The sequence below is a fragment of the Zootoca vivipara genome, chromosome 7 (assembly GCF_963506605.1).
Source record: "Zootoca vivipara chromosome 7, rZooViv1.1, whole genome shotgun sequence".
In the NCBI taxonomy this organism is placed as follows: Eukaryota; Metazoa; Chordata; class Lepidosauria; order Squamata; family Lacertidae; genus Zootoca; species Zootoca vivipara.
Genome location: NC_083282.1, coordinates 50,756,910 through 50,772,159, shown reverse-complemented (window position 1 = coordinate 50,772,159; position 15,250 = coordinate 50,756,910). Strand labels below are relative to the sequence as shown.

Here is a 15,250-nt window from a genome sequence, read left to right as displayed (position 1 = left end):
TTTGACAGTTATTAACCATGCCCTCTGGACAGCCCACACAAAATTCAAAGCAATAAGATACTTTTGTATTTCTACGAATGTTGTCAGGGCTGCTCTGTGCTTCTTCTAAGAGCAATTGCATTCAAACAACAGGATCCACCCCCCCCCCAAGAGCATTATTTAGTTGAAGGGTTAGCAAATGTGGTCTAATTTTATGACATCCCAAAGTTCCAAAAAGGCACTGCTTCTCTTTAATTCATTCCCTTAGTCCAGGGTCCCCAATTGTGTGGCCCCTGCTGACCCCCACCGCCGCCCGCTCTTATTGGTGCGGTGCGGCACCAGAAATAGCATGTGTGGGCCGGAGGAATGCGCTCCATACTCATGCGCACAAGCTATTTCTGGTGCCGCCCCGCCCCGGAAGTGCACCGGAAATGACGTCTGCACATGCGCAGAAGCCATTTCCGGCGCCGCGCCAGAAAAAGCGAGTGCGCATGCGTATTGGAGTGCATTCCTCCGGCCCACCGCGCGATCAGCGCCGGAGGAACCGGCCCGAAGCTGGGTAAGTTTGGGGACCCCTGACCCCTGTTCTTAAAGTTTCTCATACCTGCTCCTTCAGCTCATTCAGCTGTGATGTGAGATGGGATACCAATTTCATGGTGGAATTCAGTTTATCCTGTAGACACCGGATCTCGTTCTGCTCCCCTTCACCTTCGTTGCTGACCAGTGACATGGCTCGCATCCGAGGGAACCAGTCCAGGTTCTTGTTCTGGAACAGTCGTTGCAGGAAACAACAGTTTTAAGGGAAGGAATAAGTAATCAGAACAAAAGTAACCTGGCACCGCAAAACAGGGCAGAACCTAAGAGAGGGCGGTTAACTCAACTGTCAAGAACAAAGACTCTGGTGCCAAGTCCTGCCTGTTTGAGCAAGAGAGAGGAGTTATTCATCTACTGATGGAGAAGCGATTCTGCAATAAAGCTAGGGCACCCAGTGTAATAATAGCATCCCTTCAAAAGCACTATACAGAAATTAAAAACCAAGAAAGTCCTTGCTTACAAGCCAGTACAGGTACCAATTCTTGAAGTTACATCCTCTCGGATACATCTGGCCACTGGCAGAGGCCAGATTGCAAAACTGAAGGGAAGTAAACCTGGGGCAACTGATTTTATTTGAGATTATATACATCACACAGAGGCTGTCCACTAAAACTGCATTTTTCCAAAGTGAAACTCTTCCCATCATGCAAGAGTATTGATCGCCTTTACCTTTATCATTTGTGCTACGTAGCTCTCGGGCCCCGTGTAATCAGTCTTGTTTTTGACTCGCACCAGCACAATGAAATACAGGTAATTCCACATGTTGTGTTCAAATTTAATGTGCTCCTCAAAAGATACAGTCTTGTTGTCAAACTTGTCCCTTTCGAGTCCTAAGGAAGTAATGAAGAAAAGGAAAATGCTGTGTTATCTTGCAACTGCTGCACCCGTCCATAAGTCCCATTAAAGAGACTGATTCTGCAAGCATTTTTCTCTACCTGACCTCCACTTGTAGCAGACAGAAATATGAACAGCATAAGTTGGATCGGTGGGGTGCTAATGGATGGGTGGTCATATTCACAGCAGGGAACTGGAAGAGAAAGCCTTTGGGGTTCTTCCAATCTAATTTTAGCAGGTCTTGAGCAGAAAATGGCTAGTGCCTAATGTTCACGGCTGAGCAGTTAAATTTCAAATTAGTGTACCTGTTTTGGACACTTAAAAGAAGTCTCTGTAAAATTGAAAACATGCCTTAAAAGAAAAGATGGATGGAGTAGTTTATAACCACTTCAAGAGACCTCTTGAAATTTAAACACCGTTAATTGTGTAAAATAGGAAAGATGTGATATTATGCATATTATCTCAAGTGATATTGCACTTCTGCCATTTTGCACCCACGGATAGACCATCAGAAGCCAATAAAAATTAGCTTTGAAAGTAAAATTGTGAAAACTTAAATTTGAATGCACTAAGATGGATACATTTCTGCTGTGTTTTGGATCCTGTATGCAGGCCAATGAATATCTGAAGTACAACATATGTTTGCATTGTGGGCAGTTTTAGCTGCTGCAGTCAAATGAGCACACAAATCCTAACTCCCCTTTCTGTAGGGGTCTGCAGAACATCCCCCGAATACTTAGTTTACTTTCAGGGATAGTTCCTCTACCAGATAGTTCCTCTACTTTCAGGGATAGTTCCTCTACCAGATAGGTAATGATCTTGTTGGATGTTTGCTGAATATATGGGAATATTTCCTGGATAAATAGTTTCTCTGGGCAATTACCACATATAAAACATGTCGTCTTCAGGATTTCTTCTTTCTTCTGCTTCTCGCTCCTCAGATCTGCAAAGGTGTCGATGATGACACCAAATATGAGGTTGAGGACTATAATTATGACAATGAAGAAGAACAGGAGGTCGTAGATCACTCGAGCAGGGAAGAGAGACTCCTTTAGGACAGAAAGACAAGGACAGCCATTAAAAGAAAGCATGGCTTCTCTGATCCGGTGCTTTGCTGAAAAATGCCAAACATTTCCCTCCAGAAATGGGCAGACAAGTTGCCAACATGCCAGTGGCTACAATAGACTTTTTTTGTAATCAATGAAGAAAATATTTGGAAGGATTGATTGAGTTAGGGGTGCATAATGTTGGAATTGTAAGATCTGACGAAAGGTGAAATTGTGAGAAAAGATCATCTGAAATGTGAGAAGGGAAGGTAGCAAACCAAGGTGAGAAGATCTATCACACCTCTCAGGTTGGGGACCTCATTTGCCCCATATAATGTTGAGTTCGGCATTTGGTATTTAGCATAGGTGCCCTTGCGCTATGTCACAATAGACAAACTATTGGAAAAATCCAAATATGCACATCACGATGGTATGCACTGATTTCAGTAGGGCACAGGCACCCTTTGGTGCGCTGGTTTAGACCCCTAGCCAGCATTGACTAACATGGGTTGCCCCCAAATTAACTCACATCTTTGGACGGCTTCCTGAGGATGTCACCCACACCACCTCCATTTCTGAGGCCATGATTCAGGACAGTGACTATGCACATGAGCAATGTGTCGCAGGCACGCTCTGAATTATCTTCCTCCGCTTCTGGAATGCAAGCAAAAAGTGCACTCAGCAGGAACACAAGCAGAGCACCTATGATTAGCTTTCAGTATTTTGAAATCCATATTTTTTTGCTTCATTGGCTATATGCAGAAAATTCCTGGCTGTTCTGCCTCATCCTCCCTTTTTTTGAAGATGGAAGAAAATAGCAGAGACATTTCCAATAGCCACGGGCAACAGCCCAGCTTGTTTCTAAAATTCACCCTGCATTATATTGTTAGGGCAGTATCCAACTCTTTCCATCAGTGCAAGGATCTCCACTTGTGAAATGAAATTTCCCCTATTCCTCTCCTCCCGTGTTTGCCCCCAAAATCTTCTCTGAGAATACTCCTGGTCCTCTGAAGCAGACCTGAGGGGGACACAGGGGGATAAGAGAGGAGAAGAGTTCCATTGTGCAAGCAGAGATCCTTGAAGTGGCAGAAATAAGTTAGTTGGCTACCATCCTGACTGACTTACATAGAGTGGCTCCTAGTCCCAGTAAGATGCTGTGGATAAGTACCAACAAAGTAACTTTGCATCTTAACTTGGACATTAGATCTTACAGCATCTTGTGCTGACTTCCGAGACACAGATCAATTTCATCCTATTTGCCCTCTCAAGGTGCCAGATAAAATATGCAAAGTTTCTCTTCACTCCTACAAGCATCTGAATTAGAGAAAGATGCTTCAGCCACCCCACCTACCTTCTATCACTTTGGGCTTAGCAACACCAGAAGAGCAGCTCACTTTGTCGCTACTGCATGTCTCCATAAAAGCGTCCATGTCAGCTTGCATCCCCAAAGGAGTACCTGGAAGGACAGGAGGCAGCAGAATTGTCAAAACATCATCTTTCAATTCGTAACAATGACAAAGTCCTTTGTTCCTTTGACCGAAGCCATGTCAAAAAGTATCTCCCATCATGTTCTTCTTGTTCTAGGTTGCACATAGCCTCACCACCACAAGCATCCTGTCCACACCCTCAAACTAACCGTTCCCACAAGCTGTACTTGAATGGTGCTCCAAGGACCTCCAACAAGCACGAACTAATGGTGGCACTGTGTTCAGCACAGAGCCAACTAATTTTACCCTCAAACTAATTCACAAATCTCTTGCAGGAGACCATTGAGTGGTCTGTTAATAACGCCACACTGTTCTGGGCCAACCACTTTGAATAGCTCTGCTGCACAATTCACTGAGGATGCACAAGAGATACACCATCTTTGCTCCCATCACTGCCATGTGGCATGAACAGCTATGTACTTGTACCTCAATTCAGTCAGATTCATGCCGGGACTTGCACTCCCTGCACTAGCTGATGTCTGGCCTGCTTCATCACTCAGGGCTCCTCAGTAAACCAAGGAGCCTTCCAGATACCCCATGGCTGTAGAGAGCACTTAGGAGTGATTGTGTCAATAGAAGAGGGGAAAAATGCATCTACATCAGCCAGCATTGAATTCACACACCAATAGAAGCTCTTTGCATCTCTTCAGAACAGGAGGGAAGGAGGGTGTCCAGTCCAAGCATTCAATGAAACAAGCGTGGACATGTTTAAGGGGTGTCAGGGACCATGCTGAGGAGGGCTGCACTGAGGAGGAACGGGAGCGACCCCTGACCCTGAATCTTCCCAGGAGCAGGAGGACAGTACAGATTTGGAACAGTGGTTTGCAGAGGGCCATAGATCAGAAGGCAGAAGCTGGGAAATACTGGATGGGGAACAGCTAGGAGAAGAAACACTGGAAGAGAGAGGGTTAACAGATTCACAATCTTTGGACAGCATTCCTCTGATCGCCCCAAAGTCATGAAGAGCTCAGAAAGTCTCAGAACAGAAAGCGCAGAGGGTACAAGCTCAGATTACAAGACGTAGGAGTGACTTAGATTAATAGGGATTCTTAATCGGGAGCACCACCATTTCTAGGAGATGTGTTCTTTGTTCTCTCACTGTGATTATTAAAGTTTCTAACTGGTAAGACGTTCCTTTCTTTGATCTTTTTATCTGCTGACATGAGGGGAGGAAGCCAATTCCCAAAAGCCTGACAGGGGAGCATGTTCAGTCTAGGAGAAGCTGATCAGGTGAAAACAAGAATGATGGAGGAAGAGCAAAGTCAAGCATTGAAGGTTTTGAGGAGATTATTTACAGAGACCTTCTGCAGGTGCCTTTTGGGTACACTGGTGCCCAAAGATACCATGTTGGCAACCCCTGAAGTGAAGCATCTGAACCCACTGAAATCTACACACTTGAACAGAAGAGTCTTTATACGTCGTATTTTGAATTGGGGGAAGAGACTGCCATGTTAGCCCGCAAAACACATACAAGCCAGTTCTTTCACAGTTGCAGTCCTTTGCTAGTAAAAGCTGCTATTTATACACTCATAAAAGGTGCCCAATCCAGGAGTCTCAAATTGCACTTCCCTTAAGTGCAGCGCTGAACGTCAAGGCTTCCAAATTGCAAGCCTTAAGGACATAAACAAGCTGGAGTAAATTTAGCTTGCCCATTATCAGTTATTCATTCTCGGCTGAAAGGCCTAGTACAAAATCAAGGTGAAAACCAATCCTTAAATAAACGCAGGAGGGAACTTAGAGGTTTCCAGTGTAATTGGATGAACCCCGGTGAAGCAACACCTTCCCATCGAACGTGCTTAGAAATAGATTTTCCAATGGACAGATATCGCTCTTATGTGATTGTAATTGTGGGGCACCGGAATCATTGCATCACATAATCCTTGATTGTGCTCTTCACTTATCGGCCAGGAGCAAGTTTCTTGCTCCATATCTAAAGGGAATCGCCGATGATTCGAATGAAGCCAAACTGAGATATCTACTAAATGATGAAGACCCCTTAAGATCACTCACGGTTGCCAGATTCTTGATCAGCGTCCTATCCCTAAAGAAGAAAAACGGACTCCTGTGCGGCTCGGATAACCCTTTTAAACCATGATTTATGTTTTAGGATGTAATTAGGTGATATCATCATTGATGTCTTTTATTAATTTATGAGCAGAGGGCGATGGTTATGTTGCAAATTTATTGTATTGTATGTTGTTGGTCTTTGTTTGTTTGTTTTTTGTAAGTTTTTGGCTGTTTTAAATTTGGAGGTTTAAATACATATATGTTGGTATGGGAATTGTTGTGTGATGGGCCAATGGCCGTAATAAATATCAATCAATCAATCAACCCCGGTGAAGACAAATGGGTTGCTTCAGAAGTCAGCAAATCTTAAAATCCTTTCTATTTAAACCCCTATTGTTAAATATCAAACTTGAGAGGGGGGGGGAGCAAACCTTTCGATTTGATGTTGGGCAATGGGTCTACTTCAAGGATGAAGTCATCTTTCAGAAAGAGAAAGCCTACAATGGAGAAGAGGTAGACGAGGATGAGAGCCAGAAGGGCTGTCAGAAGAATGGAGCGTCCGTTGCGTGTCACACTTTTGATGACATTAAATAAGGTCTCCTCCCGGTAAATCAAGTCAAACAGCTGAAACAGAAAAATAATAATAACTTACTTATATAGAATCAGTCTGAAGAGAACAGGCATTCTGTGGCAGTCCTTCAGGCCTATAATATTTATTAGCAGGAGAATGATTGCCATTCATTCATCTGAGCACCAACACCCCCACTTTTCTGACAGATAAATGTGGGCGTTCTTTTCCACAAAGGAACAAGAAAGAAATCCTTTGGACTTTTGCTTCAAGAGCCTAGCTACTTCTCAGAACAGGAATTGGTTTCGGTGTTGCTTGACAGTACCAAACCATCCCATCTAGTCAATGATTCGTATTTCTTTCTTGTCCACTTCATAAAATGAATAATTGCAATCCTAGCTAGCTAGCGAGAACAAGGCAGGCATAAAAAGAGGTGAAATGCCACGCATACAATAGGTAGATAATACAGAAGAAATTAGCATACCAAGATGCTGTAGAATAGTTCGTGCACAAAGAGCCCCAAGACGCTGGTCACGATATAGGCAACATGATAGAGAAATTCCATATCCATGATCATGGCCTTATATCCTCGGATGAATGTCCCACGGTTGCCAACAAAGCTCACCACAAACACAATCTTATTTGTCAGCTGTGGAACAAACACAAAGCAGAGGGGGAAAGAGGCAAACAGTTACTTTCCAGAGTGAGTTTATGCTGTTTATTATGCTACTTTAGCTTTATTGACAGCATTCTTCTGCTTTCAGTTAACACTGCTATAAATCCATTGCCATTAGATTTGCACAGACAAACTGGTCTTGGCTCTAGGCATGGTGCCAGTACCTAAAGCCCCTTGCTTCTTTGTTTGTCAATCAATCAATATACTTTATTCGACCAATAGTCAGAACAGCTTCTTTGTTTGTTGGTTTGTCTGCTTAATAAAATGTATACACTGCTTGATTGTAATAATAATAAAAAAAAACCTCAGCATTTTAGAAAAGATACAACAGTAAAATCAATTAAATTCCACAACCAAACTTAAAAGCACACAAAAGTTAAAATACTAAACTAGTTTAAAATTACTTCGATTTTCTAAGCATCTAGGTAGGCATGTTTAAACAAGAATGTTTTTAGCAGGCGTCAAAAAGAGTACAGCGAAGGCGCCTACTTGATCTCAGTAGGCAAGGTAGTTCAATGGAACTCATTCCCACCAAATATGTATAAGACCACAGCCAGAGTTTGGCCTGAGGTTAGCCAAGTGACTTACATTGAGAGCTCCCAGTATGTTCAGAGTGAGTCCAATGCCCAGGTGGTAGATGGATCTCAGGATCAATGCCACAAGGAGCGGTCGGATCCCGTAGCGTCGGGTAAAGAGAGCCATGATGGAGAAGCAGATTAAAAGCCAGGAGAGCAGGGGGATCAGTGGAGAATCCAACAGCCCTGGAAATGCACAAATTAATTCATTAAGTAGCCAAGACATTTGTTTGTAGCATAACCTTCAGCAGCAGCTGCTGTGATGGAGCAGAATCGCTCTCCTGACACTGGCATCACTGAGACTTACCTGGAAGGTGCGGGGGTGGGGAAGGGTGAGGTTTGGATGCCCCCCCCACAAACCCTGACCTTGCCACTGTTCTGTCCCACCTCAGCACCTTCTAAGTGAGCTGCAGGGACACTGGTGACAGAAGTGGAGCTCTGCATGCCCCGCTACTGATCACGTTGTACAGCATTAGGTGAGAAGAAACAAGCGTCGACTCAAGAGCACACAGCATTAAAGCACTTGCATAGCAGCAGCCAGCGAGGTAAAGCAGAAGGCAGTGAATGCCATTACTGTTAGGGCTCATCCACACTTTTGTTTGTGATTTCTACGCCTGGGTCTCGTCGGAAAATCTGCAGTTTACTGCTGAACTGGAACAAACGGCAGTCGGATTTTCTGCAAAGAACTGCAGCTGACGGAGGAGAACTCTGTGCCACACAGATGACTCCTTGCCCAGGACGGTGCAGATGTGCTACTAATGCATAACCAGCAATGCCTAGTGGGAACCAAAGATGCCATCACCCTGTACCCACACAGGCACTGCTAGCCACTCCCCAACAGCACAGCTGCTCAGTGGACCACATCCTGCCTCATCTGACTACACATTTACTGCTTTCAACCCCAGATCTAAGCACCCAGATCTAAAGTGAGACATTTCTTTCAGGAGACCACATCAGGGTATGTACAGTCTACTATGAGTGTCATCTACATCAGAGGCTTTCAACCTTTTTGAGTCCATGGCTCCCTTGACCAACTACATTCTTTCTGCAGCACCCCTGTGGGGCTCAGGAGCCCAGTTATGTCACCCTTGCCTGCAGATCTGGCAGTCTCTCACCCTTTTTCAAACAGCTTCCCTTGTGGAGTGCTCCCTCAGCCTCCTCTCCCCTCTCCTTGGGAGTCCTCTGGGCAGCTGCTGCTGCCGCCGCCCCGGTCTCTGAACTGCCCAGCCCCAAAGAGAGGTGGCTCCTCACACTGCCCCACAGGGGCCTGGGACTTGTCTGTCCATTCCCAACAGCAAGGGCAGGCGGACTGGATGGCTGGGCTCCCTCGCCCACTTGCTCTCTTACTCCAAGGCCGCTTCAGCTCCTGGCAACCAGCACCCCCCGGCCAGGGCCAGAGGCACCATTCACCTAGGGAGCTTGTAGCCAGGACTGCTACAACAAACAGCTGTGCATGGCACACTGGTTGAAAACCACTGATTTACATGCTTGTTTGTTTCAAAAAAAACAACCACTCATAATATACAAACAGAACACAACTTCTTACTGGGAACAGGTTTACCAAAGTTTTTGCAGAAAGGTTCTTTCCAACGGGGGTTTCTTTTTAATGTTCACAAAAAGATAAGTGATTCGGGTTTTTGAAACGATAGCTTATTCGAGGTAAAGAACTGCTAGCGAGTTGGCTGCAAAGGCCTAGCTGGCAAAATTGACTGAAGAACCACAGGGCCCCAGATAGCATTTTCTTTGCATGAATACCAAGTGGACAAAGTATCCCTGCAAAAGGATCCATGAATGCTGGCAAACGGTTGTATAGAAATCAAAGTGAGCCTGATGGAACATATACCCATTGAGGATGCCTCGACATAAGGATAGAATAAAGCAATGATGATGTTTATGAAGACAGCTAGGTTGAAGGAAATGCTTCCCCAGAGTGTCATTCTGCGGGAGAACCAGTACATCAGTGGGTTGCCTATGAGAAGAAAGAAAGGCAAAGCTGAGTATATCACGTACGCTTTTCGGAAAGTAGCACAGAACTCTCCAAAGACCCAGCAATCTCAGTGCAATTATTTATAGAGCCAGGGATCAATGCTCTTGATTCCCCAACCCAGTTGCAAACACTATCAATTGCCAGAAACTGGGACATAATTTTCAAATGATACCTCATATTTGTGCTCATCACATTTCAGTGGACTGCAGCACATAAAACTAATCCGGGATCATGTCCTCATTTCCTTCTTTCTACCTCTGTTTTCTGCAGGAAAAAACTCACTGAGATTTTCAAGCCTAACATTTTAAGCAGGGAGGGTGAAACAGCAGCCCTCCATATCTTATTGGACTCCAACTCCCATCAGCCCCAGCTAGCATGGCCAATGGCGAGGATAATGGGAGTTGTAGTCTGTGCAGCTACAGGTTAGCCCAGGCATCCCCAAACTGCGGCCTTCCAGATGTTTTGGCCTACAACTCCCATGATCCGTAGCTAACAGGACCAGTGGTCGGAGAAGATGGGGACTGTAGTGCAAAACATCTGGAGAGCCGAAGTTTGGGGATGCCTGGGTTAGCCACTGTTTATTTAAAGGGACATCCAGCCAGCTCTCTCAGAGCTGAGAGACAGGATAGGGATGCTGCAGATGTGACAACCACTCAGCAGCCTCCCTGACTGGAGAATCCCCACATTGGCATTGGGAGACGTCAATATCCATGCAGAGGCTGCCTCTACAGACCATCACGGCCTTCGTGACTACTATGGGGCACTCTCAGTTCATCACAGGCCCCAAACAAGTGGAAGGGCACATTCTTGAACTGGTCTTTGCTATTGAGCGAGTGGCTGCAGTTAGGGTTTGCAATGAGCTCATTGTCATGGGTAGATCTTGATGACACTTGGACTGGCAGCAGTAATATCCTCCTGCAGGCGTGTGGAACTATTGAATACAGTACTAGACAGGCACCATCTCTTGTCTTTTCAGCAACAACTGAAGACCTTCCAATTTCGAAAAGACGTTTCTATTGAAATCTTTCCCACTCTGCACCTGTACTGGAATTGTTTAAAATATTTCCTTTCTTGTTTTACCACTTGTTGGCTGCCCCCCGGGTTGCTTTGGGAGGAAGGGCAAAATATAAATTTAATGAAAAAATAAAACAAGATGGCCTGCCTCACAGACTTCTAGAATTCAATGGATTATTGAATCATCATGGGGTTTCCTGATTGACATGGTTGGCACTCCTGAAAAAGCTGCGGTCTCACTGTGAAACAGGAACAGCTATTGAAATGATCGCTCCAAAGCGCTCTCTCCGGGGCTATGGAGTCTGCATGGCCCCATGATTCTCTGGAGAGCTGCAGGGAATGAATTGGGTGCCACCTTCAGGACAGGGTCCGTGGAGCCTGGTGAACATCACTTGACTATCCACGCTCCTCAACAGGTGCTGCAGGGGCTTGAGCTGACATGCAATTTGGCATTCTAAATTATTATCTGTACAAACAGCCTCCTGCCTTGATCTAGTCTTACTGCGCAGTTTCTTCTGCCATTCCATCTCGTTGTGGAGAAAGGACGACTGCTCAAAGAAGTCACTGACTTTGCTGCCCTGGTCGTCCTGCTCTGTTGTGGTGAACAGGCGGTATTTTGTCTCTTTGGTCACAAACTCGCAAATGCTGGGCACCGGGAAGATGATCTGCTCCATGCTCCGGTCGAGGCGCACAATCTGGGAGAAAGCAGAGATTTGAGGAGTCTTTGGTTCATATCCTGGAAGGGACCTAGGTCTTTCCCCCCACTTTATCCTGGTAGCTTAAGTATGGGTCAAAGTTTAGAACCGTATGTGTCAGAGGGTCATCGTGGCTACTCTAGAGTAACTCCGCTTGAGTCCAGTTTGTCTTCAAAGACGTTTATTGTGCTAATTATTTACAGTGTAGAGACAGCTTAAAAACACGACCTCTCATCCTGAATCAGAATCCGGCAATGGCGTACGTCTGTTCCTACGCCAGCAAAGTAGTCTGGGCACCCCAAAACGCCACCCCCTTGACCTGCGTTGCGGTGCTCTCCTCATTTCTGGCGCTGGAGGGAGCGATGCCCTTTCAGTTTCCTCCCTCAGCAGTCAGTTCCCTGGCTCTGCAGTATTCCCAAGCGCCTGCCTGCATCCCTCTGCCTCTGAGCTTTCCCATTGTTCTTCACTCTGATTTCTCTCCCTCTCCGAATCTCCTCCTCCTCCTCTGGCTGCTTCAGAACCACTGGTGCTCTCTGTACTTGATGAGGTGGACGTTAGGATGATGGGGGCTGGCTCCCTGTAGGGAGTCCCCCTTACAGTATGTATAAAACATACAGCTAAAACCAGTGCATCTGTATATGTGACAAGCACCCCCAGCAGCTAAAGCCAGGAAATAAGCATCTAGGTTGGGGCACAATGCCTGCGAGAGTTGCAGCTAACCCAGGACGCTGCACCAGCAGACAGCATGGGCCAGTGCTTCGACATGGGCAGGCAAGAGTTAGCATCACCAGATGCAGCATCATAAAGGTTTTATATGGTTCAGGATAAGGTAGAGAAAGGACATGACTAGGTGGAATCTTGAGTGAGTCAACCACAGGGCATTTTTCAAAGAGATTTGCTAGACACAAGGGAGGCGGCCAGATTAGTGTATTCCGCCATGATTCCTTACATTCAAGCAGAACTAATGGGATGACAGCTGAGAGGCAGGAGCCTGAGCTCTTGAAAAATTGGTTGTGCAACTTACAAGCTGCACAAGCAGCAGCTCTGGTGGCTAATAGAGCCATCCTAGAGTTGAAGATGAGGAGAAAAGTTCTGTAGAGGTGAGCCTAGTGGCTCACACCAGCCAGAGCTGGAGGTTTTCCACTGTGTACTGCCTTCATTCAGCCTTCATGAAAAATAGGTTCCCCACTATTGACATTAATGGAAGAGAAAACAATTATGCTAACTTCAGAACTGGTGTACATTTTTGCCATTTGTGAGGGCAAATCAGAGGAAGCTTTGGATTCACAGTATCCAAGGCCCCCTCATAGGCCTCTTATAGAGATTTCGGAGCAGGTCCTCCACATGCTGTTAGATAATGAAATGCAGAACTGTATATTACACCGTTTCGGTCATCTGATAGAGAAATCCGGATACCAGACATGACCCCCCAAAATTCTAATTACACGCAGCTTTGAAAATGTGTGGAGATAGCTATGAAAAATGTCAACCCCACCTCTATCTGGGATGTGTGCTTCTCATAATACGCTAGTGGGTCTTCCTCTTCCTCTTGGACAGGAGTTGTTGATTTCAGCATCTGGGTCAGCTGTTTGTTGTGTAGAATGAGCTGTGAGAAAGAGAAGGGGAAAATACTATATCCTCAGCTTGTAAAGGCCCAGGGGGAATCTCCTTCAGCTATGTATTAGCAATACATTTCCTTGTTTTTACTAGGTATGACAAGCTCTGGGGGGTGAGGGGAAACATATATAGTCAGGGTAGACAGGGCCTGTGCTTCCCCTGGGAGACAGCCATTCAATTCAGCACACTAATTAACAGCCAAAGACCACTAATCTGTAAATTACAAATCAGTGCCCATAAATCCCCACACAGAAATTGAATTATAACTGGGTAATGATCGTGGTCTTGGACTGTGCGATGTGAGCAAACAAGCTCACAGCCAAGCAGTCAGTGTGGCTATCTCTGAAAAATAAAAGGAAAGTTGCTTGTACCACAGGGAAAACTCACCTGCACTGCTGTATAAAGAACTACTGGGAGGTGAAGGAAAGTGTGCCCAGAGGCCACTATGCCCACAGGAAAGCAACACAAAGCTGTACAATCATCCAGTAGATTTCCTACTTTGGTGTTTGGGGTTCTTTTTTCCTTTTCTGGTGTAACATACTATCGCTCAAAAGCTCCCCCCCCCCCTGTTCTTGATCTGAAGGCCAAGAAGTAAGGCCCTTTCATTCTTCCATTCTGTGCCTCCATGACATATTGTGAACCCAGAGGTGTGGGTGGCGCTGTGGTCTAAACCACTGAGCCTCTTGGGCTTGCCAATCAGAAGGTTGGCGGTTTGAATCCCCATGACGGGGGGAGCTCCCGTTGCTCTGCCCCAGCTCCTGCCAACCTAGCAGTTCGAAAGCATAGCAGAGCAAGTAGATAAATAGGTACCGCTGCAGCGAGAAGGTAAACGGTGTGTCCATGCGCTCTGGTTTCCGTCACTGTGTTCCGTTGTGCCAGAAGCAGTTTAGTCAAGCTGGCCACATGACCCAGAAAGCTGGACAAGTGCCAGCTCCCTGTCCTGAAGCGAGATGAGCACCGCACCCCATTGTCTCCTTTTATTGTTAAGCCATTGCCTATTCCTCCATGTGCCCTTTGGCTACCCTGACTCTTAACCATGCACCTTGGGTCACTCTGGGCAGCTAACAAATCCCACAGGGTCAAACAGCAAAAACAAGTAGTAAAATCAAACAGTTAAAAACACCATATAAATCATAATATATACAACAAAATAGCCACTAATATAAGGCAAATGTCCACAAACCTATTCTGATGTGTGTGTACCTCCACAACAGTGAGTAAAGTTTCTTAAGCAGAGCCACCTGCCATGCTCTAGCCATCCAGCCACTCAGTGATGTTTGAAGTTTGCCTGCAACCCACAGCTCTGTTTCATATCTGCTTCTCTTCCTCGACCACCTTTTCCCAAAGCCTCTGTCTCTTCTACCTATCTTTAAGTTTCTGGTTTTTGGTCCACTGCCAACTCTGCCTCCTTCCCTTAGCCACATTGCCCTTGGGCCCGTGCACAATTTTAATCCCTGAAAACTATTTAATTTCCCTCACAAACAGACTCTTTGCCAAAATGCTTTACTACCTCAGCAGGTTTTTTTAAAAATGCTTGTGAACATTCCATGGCATAAATGTTTCTCGATCATAGCCCTTGATTTCACTAGCACAAAACATCTCAAAAGCATTCCAACAGTGTTTTAATAAAATCCTTTGTAAACTGGCATAGTAGCAGTGTCCTTAGTTAATATCCTTATGGATTTGAATCACTGAAGGCTTGTGGAGCTTCACCATCTCCACATTTCACCTCGTGGGAAAATGTAAACAGGTGAAAAATTAAATTATGGGAAACATCTGCAGAACTGTCCCTTACCAGGACAGACGCAATATGTCAGCAGTACTTCCTAAGCACCTTCCTGTTTCAACAGGGAGCATACACATACCATAGAAGAGATCCCTTCCTCCTCCTCCTCCTGAATTCGTTTCACAGGTTTTAAGAGATGCTGGAGATGCTTGTTGTGCCGAGACAGCTGAAAATGTAAAGAAAACAAATACTGAATTGCCAGAGCCTAACAGTTGACTTCAAAGTCATTTGTGGATAGGTGAAAGCCTGTTTGCTCTGGAGCCTAATGTCACTCAGTTACAATACTACTACTACTACTACTAATAATAATAATAATAATAATAATAATAATAAAGCCTTTGCACCAGTGCATCCTTTCAGAATGCACATCACCAGTTCAACCAAA

The 15,250-nt window shown here is 45.3% G+C and overlaps 1 protein-coding gene across 1 annotated transcript in view; it reads right to left on the bottom strand.

The window, feature by feature from the left end:
- Window positions 1-15,250, bottom strand: part of ITPR3 (inositol 1,4,5-trisphosphate receptor type 3) — a 116,814-nt gene that overhangs the window by 3,134 nt on the left and 98,430 nt on the right. The window contains exons 46-57 of the mRNA XM_035124051.2: window positions 14,945-15,031; window positions 12,958-13,068; window positions 11,270-11,462; window positions 9,610-9,735; window positions 7,780-7,952; window positions 7,000-7,164; window positions 6,379-6,571; window positions 3,805-3,909; window positions 2,983-3,107; window positions 2,291-2,456; window positions 1,243-1,403; window positions 584-745 (exon numbers count right to left, since the gene is read on the bottom strand). Of these exons, the coding sequence (XP_034979942.2) occupies window positions 584-745; window positions 1,243-1,403; window positions 2,291-2,456; window positions 2,983-3,107; window positions 3,805-3,909; window positions 6,379-6,571; window positions 7,000-7,164; window positions 7,780-7,952; window positions 9,610-9,735; window positions 11,270-11,462; window positions 12,958-13,068; window positions 14,945-15,031 (1,767 nt within the window). The remainder of the gene's footprint in view (window positions 1-583; window positions 746-1,242; window positions 1,404-2,290; window positions 2,457-2,982; window positions 3,108-3,804; window positions 3,910-6,378; window positions 6,572-6,999; window positions 7,165-7,779; window positions 7,953-9,609; window positions 9,736-11,269; window positions 11,463-12,957; window positions 13,069-14,944; window positions 15,032-15,250) is intronic.